The following is a 23,888-nucleotide window of genomic DNA, read 5'->3' as shown; positions in this document are numbered from 1 at the left end:
ATGGCCCTGCATGGAATTTCCCCACCCAGATGTGGCCCTCGGGCCAGAAAGTTTGCCCACTCCTGGAGTAAGTTCTTCGCAGACAATCTTCAGAACACAATACTGCCAAAGTCTTATAAACCTCTATTAAGCACATACAAACTGATTTTTCAGAGGCTAAATTTGGACAGATTTTGCAGGGAGGGCAAATTACATCCCTAGCTTGAGCCCCACCCCCAACAAATTTCAAGTCCCTGCTACAAAAGTATGGATGTTTAAGATATTTTGAATCAAATGGTTGTAAGATTTTTTTTAAACTTGGACAAATTCCCTAAATTCTCTCTCAAAGAGCTGAACAGTTTTAGCTGAAACTTTCGGAAAAAAAAGATTCAGGTAGAGGCAGACGAGGTTCAGGCTGAAAGTTACAGCCTAAACAGTTATAACAGGGACTTAAGATTGCCTAACAGTGTCCATTGTAACTATAGACATAGTTACCAGCTCCATCTATAACTGAAGCAGTCTTCTCTTGTAGGGGAAGCTAGAATCCTTCACTCCGATACTGGCAGGTGTGATGATTTTGGAGTTTTGTCTATACATCTTACAAAATGATATTACGAAATGTATCATTAAATTGCTGTCTCCAGGAAAACCTCTGTATGTGTATCACCATGAACTGGCAAGATTGTACCATGTCTTCCCCAGACCAGGGACAATGGGGAATATTTAATGTTAACGATGTTGCTTTGAAATACACAGGAAGTTGGAGCAGGAGGAAGAAAAAGAACAGTTGGACCAAGGTCAGAGGAGGTGAGATTAGGAAGTAAGTACCCATGTTTCAGGAACCCAAGGAATGCCCTGCAGCAGATGGATTTGATAGTTCTGAACCCTGCTCAAATGATGCCCTGGGATGGTAAGGAAACTGCACCTACTGCAGGGCCCCTGACAGAGTAAATAGTAACCCAACTCAGAAGGCTCAAAATCTTTGGTGGGATTCTGGGAGAGGGTGTGTTAAAGTTTCAGGAGAATCTGATGGGCCACTATTTGTTCAGGGGGATAGGCAGCTAGACAATAGGTTCCAGCTCTCAGGAGGGGGTACCAGACCGAAGGTCTGTGCTCTGGAATGTGCCTAAGGACCCCACACACTGGGGTATGGCTCGGATTCATTTAGCTCCACAGGCTTAAAGCACCTAGGGCCATGGTTTTGGGTCCCTTCACAGCAGCCTAGTGAATGGCTGAGAGGGGCACATTTGATCGGCTTCTGTGCCAGTATGCAAATAAATTCTAAGTGGACTTTTAACTTATCCCAAGTTACTAAGGTGATTATCCTCCAGTTTCAAAAATCTTTTCAGCTGCCATATTAATAAAAGTGATACTGAACATTTTAACCACCTTGAATGAAGTTAAGAGGATACCAATCAGCTTCAAAATCACACTTCCATCTAATTGATCTATTGAATTTTCTCACATCATTACAAGACACTTCTGAGATTACTGTGACAAAGAAATTAAAAATATCATTGCTGACAAAAACTGAAACAAAAAATGATCCTTGAAGGAAGGAAGGACACAAAAGACTGGTCTTAATCAAGTCTAGTATGGCATGCTATCACACCCCTTAGAGGCAGAACCATTTGAGGCTGAAGTGGGTAATGCTGAAGAGAAAGACCACAGACTCCTCTTATGTAGGTGAGCCTGGTTTACTGAGTGCTTGGACTTCTGAGAATAGAAACCTAATGAAGATGACCATCAAGATCTGGAGAATTTGAAGGACTACTTTCTTCAGACAACTATTTTCATACCTCTTAAAACACTGCTTTGTCAGACTTGCCAAAAGACCAGATGTGAAAAAATTCTCTAGGTCTAACAACATTATCAAAAACAAAATACATTTCTTAAAGTTAACTAATTAAAATTATAATTATGATGTTTGGATCCAACTCCTTTAAAAAAAAAAAAAAAAAAAAAAAAAAAATATTGGCAACCTGAAAAGGTCAGACAGCAAATATTCCTGGGGAGGGTGGGGAAAGAAGGAACCACTTACCAACAAATCAAAAACTTCATTAACATCTTTTCCACGAATCTCAATGCCATTAATTTCCAGAACTTCATCCCCTTCATGTAATAACCCACTCTTCTCTGCAGCACCCCCTTTCACTATTCGACTAATGATGACAGAATCCATTTCATTGCGCACTGTAGCACCCTATACAATTGCAAATAGATAATCTGAACGTAAAACAAATATGAAACTCAGGGATATATACTGCATATATTTTAAACCAGTGGATAAAATTTCATATACTACAAATGAAAAACAAACTTAGATGAACACATCCAAAGCTTTGACTTAAAAACAGATATTCAGTTCTTAAAGCAGAAACAGGAACTTCTAATCTGCTCAACAGTGATTAAATTTGAGTTGTATATTATGACAGAAATGTTTTAAACAACTTTTTTCCAAATATGTTTATGTAGAACGTGAAAAACAGAACATAAGAAAGGTAAAAAATGCAGTTGTTGGAACAGTAAGGATTAAAACTCAGTTTCAGCAAGCCCTGAGATACTGCCTTCTTTAGGAAGGCCTTCTTTCAAACCCATTGACTTTTCAACAGATGTACTACTGACTTTGCTCTAAATGGCAGCAACTTAGGTTTCAGTATTAGAATAAATTAATATATAATTGTGTCCCCTACTTCACCTATAAAGAGAACACCTCTCTCTCAATAATTAAAAAAAAAAAGGGGGGGGGGGGTTTGAACACTACTATTAGGACAACTTCCCCCACCAGGGAGTCTGGAAGAACAAAAGTAAATTGGACAGTTCAAGCCTCATTTTCTTCCAGAGCAAGGGATCTGCTGTCAGAGTAACAATACTTACCAATGGAATATCTCGAGCCTTCTCAATGCGAACTATTTTAACTGTCTCCCCTCCATACAGGCCAAAGTTCTCATAAACCTTTTCATTTGTCACTGGCTCTGGCTGCATTTCTTGCTCTGCAACCTTATCATGAGCTAATAGAAGTGCCTAGTGTTAAACAAAACAGACAATACAGTTTAAGGAAATCATGCCTTTCATACCTACATGAAGCACAACAGAAATTCACTAATTTGTACTAACTAGGATATCCATTGCAAGTTAGAGAATTGTGCAAATTATCTAGTAAACAAATTAAAAAATCCTAAAGATCTCTATCACAACAGCATAGTTAAGTTTTAATTATACTAATTCATAGTGAGAGCCAGATATATTCCACAGCTGCAGAATTCACCCTTGCTGCGAAAGTGTGCTTCAGAATCTTAGTTTTTAAAAAGCTAATATTCTAGTCTTTATGATTAAGAACATAAGAAGGGCCATACTGGGTCAGACCAATGGTCCATCTAGCCCAGTATCCTGTCTTCTGACAGTGGCCAATGCCAGGTGCTTCAGAGGGAATGAACAGAACAGTGATTCATGTCCTGTTGCCCATTCCCAACTTCTGGAAGACATAAGCTATGGACACTTAAGAGCATGGTTTTGCATCCCAGCCCATCCTGGCTAATAGCCATTGATGGACCTATCCTCCATGAACTTATCTAGCTCTTTTTTCAAGCCTGTTACAATCTTGGCCTTCACACACCTTTGGGCAAAGAGTTCCACAGGTTGACTGTGCACTGTGTGAAGAAATACTTCCTTTTTTGTTTGTTTTAAACCTGCTGACTATTACTTTTATTTTTAGTTCTTGTGTTATGAGGTGTAAATAACACTTCCTTATTTACTTTCTCCACACCAGCCATGGTTTTATAGACCTCTATCATATCCCCCCAGTTGTCTCTTTTCCAAGCTGTAAAGTCCCAGTTTTATTAATCTCTCCTCAGATGGAAGCTGTTCCATACCCCTAATAATTTTTGTTGCCCTTTTCTGAACCTTTTCCAATATATCTTTTTTTGAGATGGTGCATCCACATCTGCACACAGTTTTCAAGATGTGGGCATACCATGGATTTATATAGAGGCAATATGGTATTTTCTGTCTTCTTATTGATTCCCTTTCCTAATAATTCTCAACATTCTGTTAGCTTTTTTAACTGCCACCGCACACTAAGTGGATGTTTTCAAAGAACTATCCATGACGACTCCAAGATCTCTTTCTTGCGTGGTAACAGCTAATTTATATGTATAGTTGGGATTATGTTTTCCAGCGTGCATTACTTTGCATTTATCTACATTGAATTTCATCTGCCATTTTGTTGCCCAGTCACCCAGTTTTGAGAGACGATTGCAACGATAACCTGGAAAACATGAAGTGAATGTAAACTAATCTAGTGTTGTCCTCCTGAGTTTGCTGACAGTCTGAATCAATGGCTCTGAGGGGTCTCAATACCCCATTTTACTTCACGTTAACTCTGAAACCTAAAGATGACAACCTTGTCAATCTGTAGCTTACTGAACATACACTGATAAAATCTAATGACAAAATCAGTTTAACAAACACAGGGGCTGCTGTACTGCTTATATTCATTTTCATATATAATTAAATACAAAACCTCCAGTTTTAATATTTGAAGCTGTCACTGTATTTTGATTATTTCCATTAAAGCACTGCAGAAATTAGTTGACTCTGCCACAAAATTTAAGTGCAGCTTGTCAGAGTAAACAGGGCTTTGTTCAGAGTATATTATTAAATATATATTTTTTTAAATGTAATGAAGTTTTAGTAAAAAGAGACCTCACCGTAGCACTCAGCTATTAAATCTTTGCCAAGAAATGTAGTAGAAGCTATTTTACTTATAAGTTGCAAGCAATGCACATTAATCACATTCTTCTGTAACCGACAACTGTAAATTTCACTAGCTGTCAATTCTTGTTTGTACAGTAGTAATATATGCTGGAATTTATACCTATGGTTTCAGACTCCTCCACACTCCCAGAACACTTTTTTTAGGGGGAGGGAGGGAAGAGTTGGGAAGGAAAAAGAATACTTTCCCAATAAAAAGACCCCACTCCAGAGCCTCCAAGCTCCAGCAGTCAGCCCAAAGGAACAGCAAATATTCCCCCAAAACAGCCAGAAGCGGCAGGGCATGATTACACTCAGCCAGGGCCCCCCATCCAGTTAATACTTCCACAGCACCTCAACGCCACCAATAGCAGCAAACTACCCCCCCCCCTTTTTTTTAAATCCATCTGAACTCTGGTCATTATCAGGCATTTGATGAATGCCTGTTTGCCCATAACTTATCTTAGCTATTTCCCATCACAGGTCCTCTGTCAGTCTCACTCTCCCTCCCCCATAAGCCTTTATCTCCCTGTTCACTTTGTATGCCACACCATTTTTTTCCCTTCCCTTGTTTGGATAGCATGCTGTATGGGGCAAAAGTCTGTCTTCCTATGTGTTTATACAGTGCCTAGCACCATGGAGCCCCAATTCTGATTGAGTTTTCAGGCAACAATGTAGAGGAAAATACTGTATTATATACCCATGCACCCAGTGCAGCTTTACTCTTCCAATGGTTATGTTTAAAGTCAATCTTCTGCCTTTTGCATAAACACTGAAGGTTGGCTTATTAGGTATGCAACTAAGTACACCTGAAGACTGGTGGCTGGCACTGAACCCCAAGTGCGCATTTCAATAGTAAATGTCATTAGTAGCAAGAAGTTACAATTTTGTCACCCGTAAAACACATTAAGTTTTCATTTTTCAATCACGTGGAGATTTTCCATATATTCGAGGAACACTCAGTTTTTAGCCTCAAGAAACAAGTTTCAAACCGGTGTTTTTACGGTGTTTGCAAGAAATAAAATACATAAAAACATTTTAAAAATCTACATAGTGTAGATTGCACAGTACCAGCTTTGTCTAGTTTTACCTGAATGTGAGGGGCATTCAGCAAAGCGCTAAGCTCTTGCCCATCTTTCTGGTGACTGGGTTTCAAAACACACTGTACCTAAAAGAGACCAAACAGTGAAAATCTGCTTTGTACAGTTGGCTAATTTAGCTCTGACTAAAGGTATCTTGAAGAAAGAAAACTAAATGTAATTAGCTATTTTACTAAGAGAAACAAAGCAAATTTGTATATTTATTACTCTGCCTCAATATATTTATAAAAAACTCTTAAGAAATAAGACATTTATGCAATGAGAATACATGAACTATTCTAATACGTCAAATCAGAACTGTGCTTCTCTATCTAGGCTGTTATCCAGTACATTAGAGTGACATGAGCGGAGACTACTGATGGACTAGGCTACTATAGGGAATGAATAAAAGATTAAGATCTGTAAAAGGAGGGCAGTCATTAAAAAACTATAAATGAACACATCCCCACAAAAGGTAGCCTATTTACCAAACAACAGCATACCATTACAGACATTTCTAAAATGTCATCTGGGTGACTCATAAATTACAGATAATTCCAGATTATTAATGTATTAAACTGCTTAGACTTCTTTTTCCTAGGAGTGGATGATGGTCTCACTTTGTTCAAATTGCTGTTTCCACCGGCAGCAGAAAGACAGTGATTCTAATGCAGGGTTTCAACAGACCATGTCAAAACCTTCCCTCAGACCCTGATAGAGTCATCAGACTTCCTTGTCTGGCTCTGAAAAATCCCTCGACAGGGTGGGGTGCCCTTTTCTTCTGCAATTCAGGATGTCAAAAAGCTTACAGGATTTACTTGGGAAAGCTGTCAAAAGAAGATGTAAAATCTCATGCCATCCTGACTACCAGGTCCTGACCTGCCATTGCTCAGAGGGAAAGACAAAGCAGAAAGGACGCCCTTATCTGGTGAGGAGGCTGAAGGGGGTTCCCTCCATGGCTCTTATTCCTAGTCTCATCCTCCTCTGAGAAAATAAAAATATATGGGTTCAGAAGCACTGATGACCTTGAAAAGTCAGGCGAAAGTGACTGAAATGTCATTACAAGAGCCTTCCCCCCTTTTAGGATCAAAAGACTGCTCTCTTTCAACTTTTGGGATATTTTTTCATCCTCCACTCTTGCTGATGACTTATCAGAAGGTGGTGGTAGAGGGTCTGATACCCAGAAGTGCTAAGAAAAGGGAAAAGAGAAAGATGATTGGTCCAGCAAAACAACTGAAGGTCCCAGGAAGTTCTAGTGCAATATTTGATTATGAAGAGCACCTGCAGCAGTGCTAGGAGCTCCTCTCTCATATCTGGTCCCATGGTAAGGGCCACATGGCTGCGTCCTTGGAGCTTTGATCAGCCTCGCTGTTTAAAGTCTCCAAGTAGTTAATTCTCCATGGTAGTGAGATGCAGAGCTGAGCTAAGCAGGGTACTTGGTATAAAAAGTAATTTGTTAGGTGTACATGAGAGCCGCTAACAGAATTACTTAAGAGGAGAGTTTCAGAGAGAGTTTAGACAGGGCATGAAAGAGGCTTTCCTTCCTGGTTCAGCTCTGTGCGATTTCAAGATGGCCAGCGATGGAACAGTAGTGGTGACCTGCAATGGATGTGCCGTGTTTTCTTTCCTGCCTGAAGCCAGAACAGATTTCCTGTGCATGAAGTGCAAGTTGGTCACTATGCTGGAGGAAAAGATTACTGGATTGGAGAGGCAAGTAAAGACATTACTGAGAATCAGAGAAGGTGAGGAGTTCCTAGTTAGCAAGGTTCAAGGAACATCTGTGCCCCAGCTTCAAGGAAGAAAGGAAGAGGAAGTCGGAGAGGCCTTGCTGTTCTTAATCACCAGAGACAAGAGGTCAGGGTGGCTTTCCAACATCTAGAGACAGGCGAGAGTGGGCACAGCGTGGCCACCAGAAAAATGCGGAGGTATGACTCACATGACTGGAATGTTAAAAAAATGGTTATAACCTATTCAGGAAGGATCAAGTAGACAAAAGAGAAGAGGGAGTGACATGATGTCAAAAATGGCATTACCTGTTTCCCAGTCACTGATAACTTGGAAGAAAATGATCCTGAATGCTTATGGATCAATGTCCTAACAAAAACACCAGATGGGGTATTGGTTGGTATCCGCTACAGAGCACCAAATCACACTTTGGAACAGGATGACTGGCTCCTTATTTACCTATCTTTAATGTGTGTGTCGGGGCGAAATGCTGTGTGATCATGGGGGACTTCAATTTGAGTGACGTGCTGGAGGTCTGATGTTGCCAATGCTAAAACATCCTGGGAATGTCTAACTATTACTGAGGACAATTTCCTAACTCCAAGTGTTGCAGTCAACATGGGGGAATTCTATATTAGACATCTTGTCAGAAAGAGGAACTGATCACAGAACTAAAAATTAATGGTAGCTTACATACAAGACCTGATCCCATTCATAATGTGCAAACAGAATAAAGTACAGATCAGTAATTTTATTTATTTATATATAGAGAGAGAGACAGAGACTCTACTTTGAAAGGGATAATTTCACAAAACTGATTAAGATTATGAGCCAAATCAGCTGGGAGGAAGAATTTAATCAGAAAAATGTAAATGATAATTTGGAATGGTTTATAAACACTTTCCTAGATCTCCAAAAAGCCATAAGCCTACAAATCAAGGAAGAAAGCCATCTTGGTTAAAAAACTGACCTAGTTTAGAAGGAAAGTGAAGGCAGCTATAAAGAAACAATAAAATAGTATATAACAAAAGGAAGAAATTGATAGTAATGAATATAAATCAGAAGCCTGGAATTGTAAAAAACTGGTAAGGGAAGCCAAGGGCCACAAGGAGAACTCTATGGTCATCAGGGTTAAGAACAATAAGGAGGAGTTTTTTCAAGAATAGGCTCAAAAAGAATCCCTACAATGATATTGGTTCATTACTACATGGAAATGGCAGAAATGTTCAATTAATATTTCTGTTCTGTATTTGAGGGGAAAAATAGATGATGTAGTAATATCATATGATAACACTTTCCATTCTACTAGTATATCAGAGGAATATTGAACAGCATCTACTGAAGTTAGAAATTTTAAAATCAGCAGGTCCAAATAGCTTCCATCCAAGTTTTAAAAGAGCTGGCTGAGGAGTTCGCTGAACAGTGAATGTTGGTTTCCAGTGAGTCTTGGAACACCGGAAGTTATTGGTGCGTCAATATTTTAAAAGGGTAAACAGGATGACCTGAGTAATTACAGGCCTGTCAGTCATCATTCCAGGGCAAGGTAATACAGCAGCTGATATTTGACTTGAATAACAAAGAATTAAAGGAGTAGAATATAATTAATGCTAATCAACATAGATTTATGGAAAATAGATCCTTATTTTATGAGATTACAAGTTTGTTTGATAAAGGTTACAGTGTTGATTGGAAATATTATTGGAATAATTTACCTATGATCATGATGGTGTTTCCATTACTGGCAATTTTTAAATCAAGATTGGATGTTTTCTAAAATATATGCTCTAGGAATTATTTTGGGGAAGTTCTATGGCCTGTTATACAGAAGGGCAAACTAGATGATCACAACGGTCCCTACTGACTTTGGAATCTATGAAGCTGACATCCCCATAGTAGAATAAAAAAATGCATTAGCACCAAAGCAGAAGCCCCTGGACAGAGATTCCCACAGCTCCTAGCTGCCAAGGAGACACTGAGCCCAAAAGGAAGTAATCGCAGTTTGGTACTGAGAACACTGGTGAACCCTCAGAGCATCTCCACTGAGGTGTTTTGGGGAGATCAAGCCAAGGGGATCTAACAAAGACCTCAAGAAGGATGGAAATGACCCAGCTCAGAGCTGAATATATATTTTTTTCTTCTTTGCAGTGCCCTGAGGTTTGAGGTACGTCAGCTGCACTATGGCCTGGTGACATCCATCAGTTGATGTACTATGAGACTCCTTCCTGTCAGTGCCATACGATTTCTTAGAGATGCCAGAAACCAGAAGAACTTCTGCCAGCTTTGTCTGATGAGCTTGAATCTTCAAAAGTCTGTTGCCATGAGGAACCTTCTTTACAGGATGTATTCTCCGGAGAGCAACCCTTCTCCATCCATTTTGACTCGACAGATTTTTGCACCCAAACAACTTCACAGAACCCGTACTTGTTTGAGATCTCCATTTCTTCCTTGCCTGATGAAGGTTTTTGCGTTAAGAAATTCTGCAGCCTCATATGTCAATCCTTTTGGACCCCTTTGGAGAAGGACGAGCACACAGATCAATTCCTTGCCTCAGCAGTGCCTGACAACATTCTGAATGCTTGTCAGAGGCTGGAGATTTAGTGAGGCAAAAGGTGCACCTCTTGAAACCATGTTTCTTTGTCATCAAATCCATTGTAAGAGTTGGATCTGACATCTCCTCTAAATCTAAGGAATTTATAAAAAAACAAAAAATACCTAATACAAAGAACTACCTATAATTAAATTCTTAAATAAACCAAACAAAAAAGTGTATGAGACTTTTTCCTAAGCTACTGCATGATGCGTAAATGGAATGGACAGGTTTCTATGCTGCTACATCTGGCAGAAATCAGAAATGGGGACCATTAGTTGGGGCAAGCTATTTATTCTGTTGCCCCATATGAAGACCCACAGACATTACTGCTTCAAAAAGGGTTTATGGCCATGATTCCTACACAGCGGTTTTATGGAGGCAATGTCAGAAATTAAATTTCTTCCTCCCGCCCCCCTTTTTCTTTTTTGAAGTATCCATGCCTGCCAACCTGGCCCATTGAGACATTTTTCGTTCATTGTGTTTTTCTTCATTCAAATTGGATTGCTATTTGGAATAGTTTCATAGTTCTTTAAATGCTTTCATTATGTATTCAGGTGAAATACTACATTTCTCCTCTCTACATATTTAGTACCTTTATTACATCTGTGGGAAGATTTAATTCTGGCAGATATAATAGCATGTAGAACATGTGTATCTTACAGTGTGTCAGATTACTATGCTATGGTCTGTAATAATTTCTGCAGATGTGAACAACTGTTCACAAATGGGGTAACTGTGATTCAGCATCAGAGTTGACTTGCCAAAAATGAGAGACCAAGTCAATGGCAGAGCTAGAATTAAAACAAAAGGCACTAGTCTGCACTGCCTCTTATTTTTAAATTGGTAAAGCCACAGGAGTCTCCACCAGTTCTGAAGTAATCTTTTCTGTGTATAGCTTTATTCTCTATCTTGTTTAGTGATCTATTGTGCGCACATGGCAACAGTAACTTTATACTGGCCTCTTTGTTGCAGTGGGTTAGTTTTGTAGTTAATAAATCCACACCATCTGCTACATTATTCTTCTACCCCATAAATGCTTTGCAAAAAGTCTGCCATATTAAAAAAAATTCTACCAAATTCTACCAAAAAGATTAAGTTTTGTTTATAAGATATTAATTTGAAAATGTAAAACAATACCAAAACATCTAATTTTAGCTCAAATAGTTGCATCAGAGCCATGAATGTGCATGCCAAATTACATACCACAATTTGAGAGTCATCTGAAGAACAGTTTATAACGGACAGTGAAATCTGGTCTTTTGTGTGCTTCCACCCTATACTAAACAAATTTTACAGGGGAGACCAGTGTTTCTCAAACTGCAGGTCCTGACCCGAAAAGGAGTTGCAGGGGGGTTGCAAGGTCATATTAAGGGGTCGCAAGATTGCCACCCTTACTTCTGCTCTTCCTTCAGAGCTGGGCAGCCGGAGAGCCGGGGCTGTTGGCTGAATGCCCAGCTCTGAAGGCGGCACTTCTGCACTGCTGCTAGTAGGGTAAGAGTGGCAATACAACACCATGCCACCCTTACTTCTCCACTGCTGCCTTAAGAACTGGGCGGCCAGAGAGTGGTGACTGCTGACCTAGGGCCCAGCTCTGAAGGCAGCAACGCAGAAGTAAAGGTGGCAATAACATACCATGCCATCCTTACTTCTGCGCTGTTGCTGGCAGCAGCTCTGTCTTCAGAGCTGGACTCCTGGCCAGGAGCAGCCACTCTGCGGCCACCCAGCTCTGATGGCAGCTCCGTCGCCAGTAGCAGCGCAAAGGACAGCAGTACCGCAACCCCACCTACAAGAACCTTGCAAACCGTGCCGGCCCAACTCCTTTTTGGGTCAGGACCCCTACAATTACAACACTGAAATTTCAGATTTAAATAGCTGAAATGAAATTTTTAAAATCCTATGATTGTGAAATTGACCAAAACAGACCATGAATTTGATAGGGCCCTATTTATAACAGAACCAGCAACTCAGTTTTAATATTAACTTCTATATTAATGTAATCTTATTTAATATAGGATGTGTGCATTTTTATATTACTTAAGTAAGGCTATGATTTAGTTACCGGTATTTTTAGTAAAAGTCATGGACAGGTCATGGGCAATAAACAAAAATTCACAGCCCATGACCTGTCCAGGACATAATATAAATATGCCTAACTAAATCTTAACGGGGTCACTGCCCGGGCACCACCGCCACCAGGGGCCACCTGGGGAAGTGGCTACTCCGGGCACCCGGAAACCAGTGCTGGGGGCCAATGGCAGCGGCCACACCAGCCACCCTGGGACAACTGCTCAGATGATTCCCAGGGCCAGCTGCCTGGGGCCGCCCCAGCAGCGGCCAGTGTGGCTGTCCCTGGGGCTACCTGAACAGGTGGTCCCAGACACAGCTGCTTGGGCGGCCCTGGAGTCAGCCACACTCGCCCCCGCAGAAGTCACAAAGATAGCGGAAAGTCATAGAATCTGACTTCTGCGACCTCCATGACAAACAAGGAGCCCTATACATAAGTACAGTAGTAAGTGTTCAGTTAAGCCCATTAAAAATGGTCTAATTTCATTATTTACATACATCTGGTCTTGCAAAAAAAATTAAAACTTTTCATTGTGAAGCATTTAGAATTCATTCCGTGTAAGCAGGATCAAATTAAGTTTAACTAGTCCAGGTTTAGAGAGACAGTTCTTGCTAATGTGCTTTTAGATGCTCTTCTATGCCAAAAATTATAAACTGTACTGAATGCTGTATCAAACGCTGTTACAGCATCAACATTTAGATCATGTTCCTCTAATCCTGGCCCCATTTTTTTCAAGTTTAACTGACTTTTAAACCAATGTAATGACATTTGATGTTTAACACTATTTTTATTCAAGAGTCAGAGTGCACCAAATTAGTTTAGGGAGTTAATCTCCAGATAAATTCCTTAAGCCTGCATGCTTTACTCAGCCTTTTAATTAAATTAAAGTGCTTAAAAAAAATAGATAAATCACAAGCTTTTGCTGACCGCTTATCAGTTACACATTTTCTCCCACAAACACTCCAGCTGAATTGCTAAACTAGCATAGTACAGTTATGTAAAAAATTCTAAAATGTTTTAAAAGATAAAGCCAATAATTCATTACAACTCTTTAAGGATTGCAAATTTAAAATAAGGACGAAGAAGCACGAACAAAGTTCGTACAGCAATTTTAGTTCACCCATATTGTCTATACTGTATGTTAAAATATACGTTCAACTGCTTGAAGAGTAATCCAAAATATGTACAACGTGGCAGATGAAATCGGAGTGCCAGAGCAATTTCTTGATTTTTTTCCATTTAAAATTTGTAACTTTAACAATGAATTAATAAGTTTTGTTTTTTTACTTGCCTGTGCGTGTTTTCTTTTAATAAAAAAAATGCACATTCACACACAGCTGCTACAATTCGAAGCTGTGCAGCTAGAACTCTATAAATTGCAACCTCCTTCTGTTATACAAAAACCTAACCCTCCAGAACAATGGAGTTGCACATTTATGTTCTTCTCCCACTCCAAAAAGAATCAGAACTGGCTCTGCCCAGTTTTTTTTGGTCCTGAAAGGTTTCAAGTTGGATTTAAAACTGGGAAGGAGGGAAGTGGGAGAATGGCATTTTGAAGGGTGAGCCTACACAAGTTTTCCTGCATTTAGAGGGCTCTGTGACTCTCTTATTAAGGATGTGGAAGAAGGTTTTGGATTGCAGGACAGTAAAACAAGAACTGGAAAGGAGGTTTTCTTCCCAGAAACTGCACTAAGGGCTGAATAAAGAATATCTACAAACAGTCTGGATTCCTTGAAAGGAAGAACAGGAAACTCAATTTGAGGACACGTTTCTTGCCTATGGACAAATCCACAGGCTGTTGCATATCACCACAAATACTGGCTTCTATGTGTCTGCTTAGTTGGAATTGCAGGCATATTTGTCCTGCAATTAATATTTGGAAGAGATCCCCAAAGTCAGGCACCTTCTCCACTTTCTTCTGGAAAATGGTTTTCCACTCATCTTCTAGCACTGTCTCCCACAGCTTATGATGCTGAGGCCTATTTGGTGGTGCTTATGGATAAGGATATTTAGCTTTCCCTCAACAACCCAGGCTCTTACAGAGAAAGGGGGGGACCTGGATGCTAAAGCTGCTTGTACCCAGTTATCAGGCAGTGAAGACACAGACATTAAAGGAGGGAGATCAAACCAGCATCCATGCTGTAAAGCTAAGTCAAAGGGTGGGGAAGAGAAAGAAAATTACTAAACAGCTCCTAAAAGACTAGCCATATCTTTATGACTAAAATGGTTTAAAGTCTGTGTTCAAATTATGTGTGAACAAAAAAATATGAATATCCTATATTCTTCCTCATACTCTCAAAAAATGCAAGTAATTCACCTGCGGCCAAGAGGGAAAGATTCACACCCAAAAGTTGTAGTTAATTGCATTAACGGGGGGAAGAAGAGAAGGAATGAAAATCTGCATTTTTCCAGTCTGCTGGGTCTATCTGACCTTTAACAAATCCTGCTAGCAGGGGACTGAACTAGATGACCTCTCAAGGTCCCTTCCAGTCCTATAATTCTATGATTATATGATTTCTAAAACTAGAAAACGTCTAAAAAAATTACACTAGACTCCTGTTCAAGTGCAGTTTGAGTGTCACTTTAAAAAAATCCCAAAGAAATATCAGGTGCTCACTTGTCCCTAAATGGCACGACTCAGTGAAAATGGTGACCGGGGTACATGGCTCTCAAAATTTAAATTACTTTAGTGTGATCTGAATTGGAAGTTTCTTGCACTCAATTGCAGTATTCATTTATTGGCTAAATATGCATTTTTCCAGTCTGTTGGTTCTGACCTTTAACAAATCCTGCTAGCAAAAATCATTTCTGCTCAATGAGGCCCCTTAATGACAGCCAAAAATATTTCATTAAATGCAAGGACTTCTAACAAATGAATGTAATATATTCTATTCTCTCAAAGCACAATAAATTCAATCTTATTCTGTATAATATTTCTTTTGTCCTTTGCCCAGAACAGGAGGTCGCAGAATTGGCAAAGACCTTGGCACGGAGTCTTTTGGGACACCTGGGGGGTATTCCAGGGATGGGAAGGGATATGACCAGTAAAGTTTTATGTCTTGACTATTCCCTGATCACTACAGGATCAGAAGGTGAGGGAGGGGAACAAACTGCTCTAACCTGCGCTTGGGGCTGAACTGGTCCCTGGCAACCCCAAGATCTAAAGGAGAAGTGGGGAACAAGTATACATACCACCCCTTTTAAATTTATGTACTGGGCTTTTAGCATAGGGATAATTCAACTCTCTCCTACATTCTTAAACTAGATTAGGAGTCTAAGCAGTTTTCAACTGAGTTTTCAGGAAGCCTCTCTTTCTGACCATGCCTTGAAATGAAAGCTATTTGGTGACTGATAGCCATAGGAACTCTGCAAATCCATTTCTCCTGTGTCACCTGGGATCCATTAGGATAAAATAATCGGTCTGATTTTAAGCGGCACTTTTAAATCAGTAGTTAAGGTAGGCATAGACCAGTGGTTCCCAAACTTGTTCTGCTGCTTGTGCAGGGAAAGCCCCTGGCGGGCCGGGCCGGTTTGTTTACCTGCCGCGTCTGCAGGTTCGGCCGATCGCAGCTCCCAGTGGCTGCGGTTTGCTGCTCCAAGCCAAAGGGAGCTGCTGGAAGTGGCGCGGGCCAAGGGACATACTGGCCGCCGCTTCCAGCAGCTCCCATTGGCCTGGAGCAGCAAACCTCAGCCACTGGGAGCTGCGATCGGCCAAACCTGCGGACGTGGCAGGTAAACAAACCCGCCCAGCTCGCCAGGGGCTTTCCCTGCATAAGCGGCAGAACACGTTTGGGAACTACTGGCATAGACGATATCACCAATCCAGATGGCCAAGCAACACTGAACTACTGAGTTATATACAACAGAATCTTTAGTCCCAAAATGCAAAGACCTAAAGATTCAAACAGTCGAAGAACTTTAAATATGGTTAAGTTTACTTCCTTCATGGATTTCATTTCGATTCATTTTCAGGGGTATCCCTGAAGTACTGTTCAAAACTCAGAAGAATGCCAAATCCATTGTAAGTGAACAATATCTACAGATACTGGATATGAAGAGCTATGAAAAATGTTCCCATTATTACTGTAGCACCCTTTCTTTCATTGCACTTAAAGGGTGTAATATTTTGCACTTAAGTACTGTACTTTTTTTTGCTGTTAAATTTCTTACTACGAAAAACTGAGCTATTAACCCAAAATTGAAAGTTATTTCATTCCTGGATATAATGCTTAATTCTGGAAAAAGTGGATGCAGTAATCAGTGACTATTCATATAGTAAGATCCATTTTAATTCAACTTTGATTATTAATAACTCAGACAAGCTTGATATACACAGATAAAACTGAATATATTTCTAATTATACAAATTACAAGTTACAAAATATAGCATTGAGATGTATACTATACATACCTCTTGTGCTAGCTCCTGTGCATTGGAGATAAGAGGATATGGAGGGCTGGCTTTGTTCATGTGCACTGTGACAGCATTGTGTATCTTAAATGCATTCTGAAAATCAGTATTTTGGACAAGTTGTAAAATGAGTGAGATATCCTCTTGGCTCTGGGGGTCTACCAAAGTGTGTTGGATATACTTAAGAGAAGCTAACAGCTCCTCCACTTCTGGACGGGGGAGGGGGAAAAAAAAAAGATGTGAGAGTTAGGTTAAGCTTATTTTGTTATGCACATTCTAAACTTTTAAGATTTGTACAAAAGATAGCAGTTCAACCTTGACTGAATGAGCAATGATGCATGCACAACTGTTCATTATTTAGTCCACTAATAATAAACTTCACACTGAAGAGCAGATCATAACTAAAGAAAAGGAAAAAAATCAATGTAATTAGGAGCAATAAAAAAGCTGATTAAAATCTTTGCAGATAAGTTCCAGATCGCAGCAGCAATTCATTCCTCACATTCTTTAACTTCTCCAAAATAATGGGTTGCTATGAAAGGGTTTGATAATCAAAACCCATTAATAACAGATTGTAAAATATTCCCTCTTTTACGATATGAAAAAGTTAGCAGCTTTGCTAAAGTAATCTAGATGCTTTATTGAATATTTATAAATAGAGAACCCTATTTCAAATACAATCTTCTTCACACATTTACAATATTTGCATTAAAAGCTTTACTTTTGTATTAGGTACATTTGTGCCATTTCCTCTTTACAGAGTGTTTCTGACAGGAGCAAAATTAAAAATTATATGGAGCAATTCTGAACTTAAAGGTTTGAAGACAAGGGGAAGAGGAAGAAGCACAAAATAATCCTCTTACCATACTGAATTCTGTACGTTTTTAGTGTGTCAGAATAGGAAAATTCAGACTACAAATTGCTTTACCTACCAGGTTGTGAATTCTACTTGGGACATACATTTTAATAGGGTTTAATAACTTTTAGCATTGCATTTTTATACTTTACTAAATTTGCTTTTTGGGGAGAGTTTAAAAGGCTTAGATTTCTTAGCAGAAAGTAGAATTTTAGGACTGTTGCAAGAGTGTGGTATTTCAATATACAGTATTTAAAACTAATCTTAATGTTTTCATTTTGAGTGACTATAAAAAGTTAATTAGCTGTGTTACAAAAGAAAATGGAACCAATCCAGTAGAACAACTTTCTCTAGCAGGCAGCTGAGGACTGAAGCTGGAAGAAGGATAAATAAGAAGGTGACAATGCAGTATTCTATATTGAACACAAATTAAACTACGGGTGATCTGAACAGTATTTGAACCACATGAAGGCAGATTAAGACTATAAAAGCCTCTGTGAGAGAAGCCTTCCCTCTTTTGAGATTGAGGATCAGGGAATTTCTGACTATTCCCCATTGGTCATCTTCTGCCTCATGCATTTCTTCATCCTTGGGGTTTTCTAACTTCACATCTCTTGGTGCTCCTGGTAAATCTTTGAAGGGCAGATCCCAGTCTGGTAAGTAGGGTCTTGGGCATCAATGTGTGCATGCATATATATTTTTTTGCTTGTAAGATGTGCCCATTGCTCAATCATCTTTCTAAAGCGGTAGTTTCTGCTCTCTCTAAATGCTTTAAAGGCCCCTTTCATCATAAATTCTGATGAGGATTCTGGGTTCAAGTCTCTCTTGTAGGCTATAGAAAGCATCTGGCACTGTGTGCTGCTTAGAGTGTTTATCCATCACAGAACCAGAGTGGACCTGTTGGGCTTCCTGGGAAAGCTGGGTTTAGAAACAAGGTAAGACATTTTTGGGCAAGACGGGGTGAGTTATTCTAGCATTAGAGGAAGATAGAACAGGGAAATGCCTTGCATAAGGGTTGGAATTAAGTTTGTGGCTTTTCTAAAGCTCTTCTGAAGTCTTGTAGAGCTGCAATGATTGTCTATTTTGTTTAGCCAGACCACTGAGGAAGGAGATGGAGTGACACTGAGTATGGAATGGAGACAGTAGACCTGGATGAAGGTGTTTTGGGGGAGATGTAGGCAACTGTCCTCTGTGTGAAACTGAGGCACGCTTTTGTACCTTTGGACCTTGAGGAGCAGTGTCTAGGATAGGCAAAGGCAGATCCCTGGAGGAAGGGGCACTTCTTTTTGCAAAGCACAGATCAAAGACTCCCTGATTATACAGTCACCATTTTATCCCTTTTCACGACCTTAGTGTCCCCTTTACCACCAGGGAAATGGGGGAAAGGGTATGCTGCAGCAGCTGCAATGGAGTCCAGCACCAGCTGTCCAGTCTCATCCCGTGAGACATACCATGGAGTATAGTCAGGTTACAGTAATACTGGCCTTCATACACAAGGCCAAATGTATATTGGAATAAGGTATCCTAAGGTAATCAGTGTCTCAGCAGAAAGCTATAGATGCAGCTATGTAAAAAACCATGCTCCTGATCCCCATTCCCACAGTGGTATCTAAAGTTTGTTCTTTACTTTTCCATCCAGATCAGCTGGCAAGAATATTCACCAACAGAGCACTATCAGATGGCAAACCCCTTGTAAAACAAGTGATGTAGATCACCAAAATGGTGACTGGTTCTGATGAACTAAAACATTTGGACTCTCACAGAAAAGTGAAAAATTCAGGTGCTACAGCATGCAATTTTTTAGAAATACCTGTCCAATTAGCCTGGTTACACACCTAATTACATTCAGCAATCTGACTCACATTCTGCCAGTGGGATACTAACCAGAAAAATACAATAAATGTAACTAAACACTGTATAGTTTTCTCTTTCAAGTTTACTTCGTTCCACCACTCTCCATTCACTCTCCTTGTCTATTATGTACTTTTCCTCCCACTTCTATTTATTCTCTCTAAATGTTCCTTTTCTCTTTACAAACCTAAAAATTCTCCCTCTATACAGACCACAGCTGTACCCCCATCTGCCCACTTCCTGGCTACTTCTACATTCCCCCATCCAATCCACCAACAGTTGACTGTTTCCATCTCCCGTTTTCTTCCTAACCCCCTACAAAGTCTTGCACCCCATGTGTCCATCACACTGTCCTCCTTCGGCAGTTATTTTGCCCTGATCGTGCATATGTGTTAAAGGCCAGAGTTCTATACTGTCTCTGAGACACATGAAAGTAACAGGGAACAAGCAAGGAAATGGGGAGAGACTTCATGGGAAGATAAAAGAGGAGTGGGAGTAGAATTAGGTATTCCTACAGGGCAGGGACTTTTAAAAGATAGATGCCTGTACATCCCAATTTACCCAATTAATAAGTATTTCAGTCATATACATAAAAATCTATAATGAGCTCACTGGAAACTAATATTTTCCCAGACTCATATTTCTGAATCCTAGATTAAGGGATACATCTGTGTACAGTATACCTAATAAGCTCCAGTTCATTCCCCCACCTTTCGCCAATGAGAGATCAGTCTATTACATCCACTCCCACCTTTGAACATTTTTCAATTATAAATATTTTCCTTAAGACAAAAAAGTTAAGAAATACTACTTAAAGAAAGGTAAACCATCTCTACTCACAGAGAAAGTGAGGCTTCTTTTGGATACTGCAGGTCCATTATATATCAAAGACTATTTCTGAACCCAAATACTCCTTGTTTTATTCCCCGTTTATGAGAAAAGTTGCAGCCTTTCCTGCTAGTTTAAGAAATGGCAGGGAAGAGGTCTGAGCACTATGTAACATGTGTATTAATCAAAAATCTGGCAGGAGAAAAGAAATATGCAACTGCAGGGGAGGATTCCTGTTGCAGTTTGACATGTTAGCAGATTAGAAAAGGAGGGAAAGGAAATAATAGCGGTCATTTGTTATATTAAATACAGGTTACATACTGCATATACCTCAAAAGTGCAATATGGATAGGAGCGACAATATTAACTGAGACATGTATTGCTAATCTATGCAAATCTTCTATGTCAATAGATTAATTTATTTCGTATTATTTTGGGACCTCAAGTTCTCATTAATCCTCTGCAGTACCTAGACATCTGGGTTAAGAAATAGCTATGGAGCTTTCTAATCAGAGTGTTAAAATCCAAATATATTCCCTTGCTTAAATCTCTGTATGTCACCTGGCACTTAAAAGGTATTAGAGTATAAAACAAATTATTTTCAACAATGGAAAATGAGGACAGTTTATATTAATTGGGCCAGCATTGCTATTTGTGCCTAGCACTTGTTCAGAGTTTCATTAGGGTTTTTAAAAAGCCTGTAAAATACTGATCCACTGTTCCTGTAGATTTTTAGTCACTGAGTGATAACAGTTTAATATTTTCTTCTATATTAACCCTGATGAAAAACAGCCATAATGATCATTTAAGGATTTTGGTAATACTTCTTTAAGAATTACATGATAGTGACCGGTTTCAGAGTAACAGCCGTGTTAGTCTGTATTCGCAAAAAGAAAAGGAGTACTTGTGGCACCTTAGAGACTAACCAATTTATTTGAGCATGAGCTTTCGTGAGCTACAGCTCACTTCATCGGATGTGAAGTGAAGTGAGCTGTAGCTCACGAAAGCTCATGCTCAAATAAATTGGTTAGTCTCTAAGGTGCCACAAGTACTCCTTTTCTTTTTATGATAGTGACCCACTCCTGGACAACAAGGGTTGAGACAGGAAGAAGCCAAGCAGCATAACGTAGCATTCTTAGCAGATTACCAGATATGAAGTAATACTGTCGTTCAGCGTTTCTCAAACTGGGATCTGCAGACCCCTGATCAACTCCTTCCCCTCCCTCCCAGTGTCTTCTGCATGCGGGGGAGCAGCTGTTCAGCGGCATGCAGGAGGCAATGGGAAGGAGGGGGAGCAGCGGGGACAGGGTGCGCTTGAGGGAGGGAAGAGGTGGGGCAGGGGTGGAGCGGGGCTGGGGGAAAGAGTGAAGTGGGTGTGGGGCCTGGGGGTGAGTGGGCAGCTTGGGGGGCCGTAAAAAAATTTAAATAAAAATGGGGGTCCTCAGGTTGCTCAAAGTTTGAGAACTGTTGCTGTAGTTTTAAACACATCTAATTCCTTTTTTAAAAAATCATTGACTATGAACCTCATGGCAACTGAAGCTGTTTATTATTAAAATTAGCATGATGGCCTCTGAAAGGAAGGCATTCAATATGTTTTCAACAAAAGAGCTGAACTGCTCATAATGGACTCCCACACTCCCCCATCATATTTGATTTTTTTTTAAATGTATTCTTAAACTAGCTTTTTCTTCACCCACTAAGCTAAACAGGGGAGACAGCTTTCAAAATGAGACAGTCTTATTTTGAAGTTCAGCAAAACTGTCAGTTCTTAGATGAATCCAGAATGTGGGGGAAAAGGACATGCATACAAGTTAAAGCCCTAGGAAAGGACAGCATAATTGTTGTAGAGCCTTTTTGTGGGTTACTTTCTTGTCTTCTCCATTATATTACAACTTGGAGATTCTAGCTGTATTAGTGGTTCCTCTGACTATTACAGAGTTAAAGGTCACACAATTTAATCTGAAATGCAGTTTTCCTTAGATTTGCAGTACATAAAAACATAAGAATGGCCATATTGGGTCAGACCAAAGGTCCATCCAACCCAGTATCCTGTCTACCAACAGTGGCCAATGCCAGGTGCCCCAGAGGGAGTGAATCTAACAGGTAATGATCAAGTGATCTCTCTCCTGCCATCCATCTCCAACCTCTGACAAACAGAGGCTAGGGACACCATTCCTACCCATCCTGGCTGATAGCCATTCATGGACTTAACCTCCATGAATTTATCCAGTTTTCTTTTAAACCCTGTTATAGTCCTAGCCTTCACAACCTTCTCAGGCAAGGAGTTCCACAGGTTTATTGTGCACTGAGTGAAGAACTTCCTTTTTACTTGTTTTAAACTTGCTGCCCATTAATTTCATTTGGTAGCCCCTAGTTCTTATATTATGGGAACAAGTAAATAACTTTTCCTTATTCACTTTCTCCATACCATTCATGATTTTATATACCTCTATCATATCCCTCCCCTTAGTCACCTCTTTTCCAAGCTGAAAAGTCCCAGCCTCTTTAATCTCTCCTCATATGAGACCCGTTCCAAACCCCTAATCATTTTAGTTGCCCTTTTCTGAAACCTTTTTCAATGCCAGTGTATCTTTTTTTGAGATGAGGGGACCACATCTGTACGCAGTATTCAAGACGTGGGCGTACCATGTATTTATATAAGGGCAGTAAGATATTCTCCATCTTATTCTCTATCCCTTTTTTAATGATTCCTAACATCCCATTTGCTTTTTTGACTGCCGCTGCACACTAAGTGGACGTCTTCAGAGAACTATCCACGATGACTCCAAGATCTTTCTCCTGATTAGTTGTAGCTAAATTAGCCCTCATCATATTGTATGTATAGTTGGGGTTAATTTTTCCAATGTGTATTACTTTACATTAATCCACATTAAATTTCATTTGCCATTTTGTTGCCCAATCCCTTAGTTTGTGAGATCTTTTTGAAGTTCTTCACAGTCTGCTTTGATCTTATCTATCTTGAGCAGTTTAGTATCACCTGCAAACTTTGCCACCTCACTGTTTACCCCTTTCTCCAGATCATTTATGAATAAGTTGAATAGGACTGGTCCTAAGACTGAGCCTTGGGGAACACCACTAGTTACCCCTCTCCATTCTGAAAATTTACCATTTATTCATACCCTTTGTTCCCGTAGTAGAACAGTAGTAATAGTAGTAGTTCCACTAGCACCTCAGATTTGACCCGTGACCTCAATGTCATCCTAAACTGGGTATTAACCATATGCAACTACTAACATGTTGTCATTCCTTCAAATTAGGATGAAACAGTTGCCTGTGCAACCTTGATTCAGCCCCTTTGTATGTGTGCATTCTGATAGTCTTTAATGATATGATCACACTATTTTCCACAAGACCCCACCTCTTTCAGTGCACAAGACTGTGCTCAATTAATGAGCAACTAATCAGTATTTTGTTCTATTCTGTTCAATGTCTGGTCCTAGGCCTTATTTACTGAACACTATTCAAACCCTGCTTTTCTAGAGCACTTATCACTATGATATCCTAGTGCTCTAGTGAGTATCTCAACCTTTTTGATACCAGGGACTGGCTTGCTGCCTCCGCTAGTCCATGGACTGGTCTTTGACAAACACTGCTCCAGTGGACAAGCGCTAGAATGAGATGAGACACACTTAAACAGAGGACTTCACAAACATTTGATGACAGCAGAAGAAAGTGAGACTTAGGATACTTGGGCTCCATTCCAGCCACTGGAAGCAAGTGTGCTCTTGTGG

The 23,888-nt window shown here is 39.9% G+C and overlaps 1 protein-coding gene across 12 annotated transcripts in view; it reads right to left on the bottom strand.

Annotated features, from left to right (window-relative positions):
- PALS1 (protein associated with LIN7 1, MAGUK family member) overlaps positions 1-23,888 on the bottom strand; it is a 146,348-nt gene that overhangs the window by 39,261 nt on the left and 83,199 nt on the right. For 9 of the 12 annotated variants that reach the window (XM_037900262.2, XM_037900259.2, XM_037900258.2 and 6 more), the window contains 4 exons: positions 16,602-16,810; positions 5,822-5,899; positions 2,857-3,003; positions 2,021-2,182 (listed from right to left, as the gene is read on the bottom strand). In XM_037900262.2, coding sequence (XP_037756190.1) covers positions 2,021-2,182; positions 2,857-3,003; positions 5,822-5,899; positions 16,602-16,810 — 596 coding nt within the window. Of the gene's footprint in view, positions 1-2,020; positions 2,183-2,856; positions 3,004-5,821; positions 5,900-16,601; positions 16,811-16,916; positions 17,003-23,888 lie in introns of all 12 variants that reach the window. The other 3 variants (XM_037900263.2, XM_043549656.1, XM_043549658.1) reach the window with 2 other exon arrangements.

The sequence above is a fragment of the Chelonia mydas genome, chromosome 6, assembly GCF_015237465.2.
Source record: "Chelonia mydas isolate rCheMyd1 chromosome 6, rCheMyd1.pri.v2, whole genome shotgun sequence".
Classification (NCBI taxonomy): domain Eukaryota; kingdom Metazoa; phylum Chordata; order Testudines; family Cheloniidae; genus Chelonia; species Chelonia mydas.
This window is presented reverse-complemented; position numbering and strand designations above follow the sequence as displayed.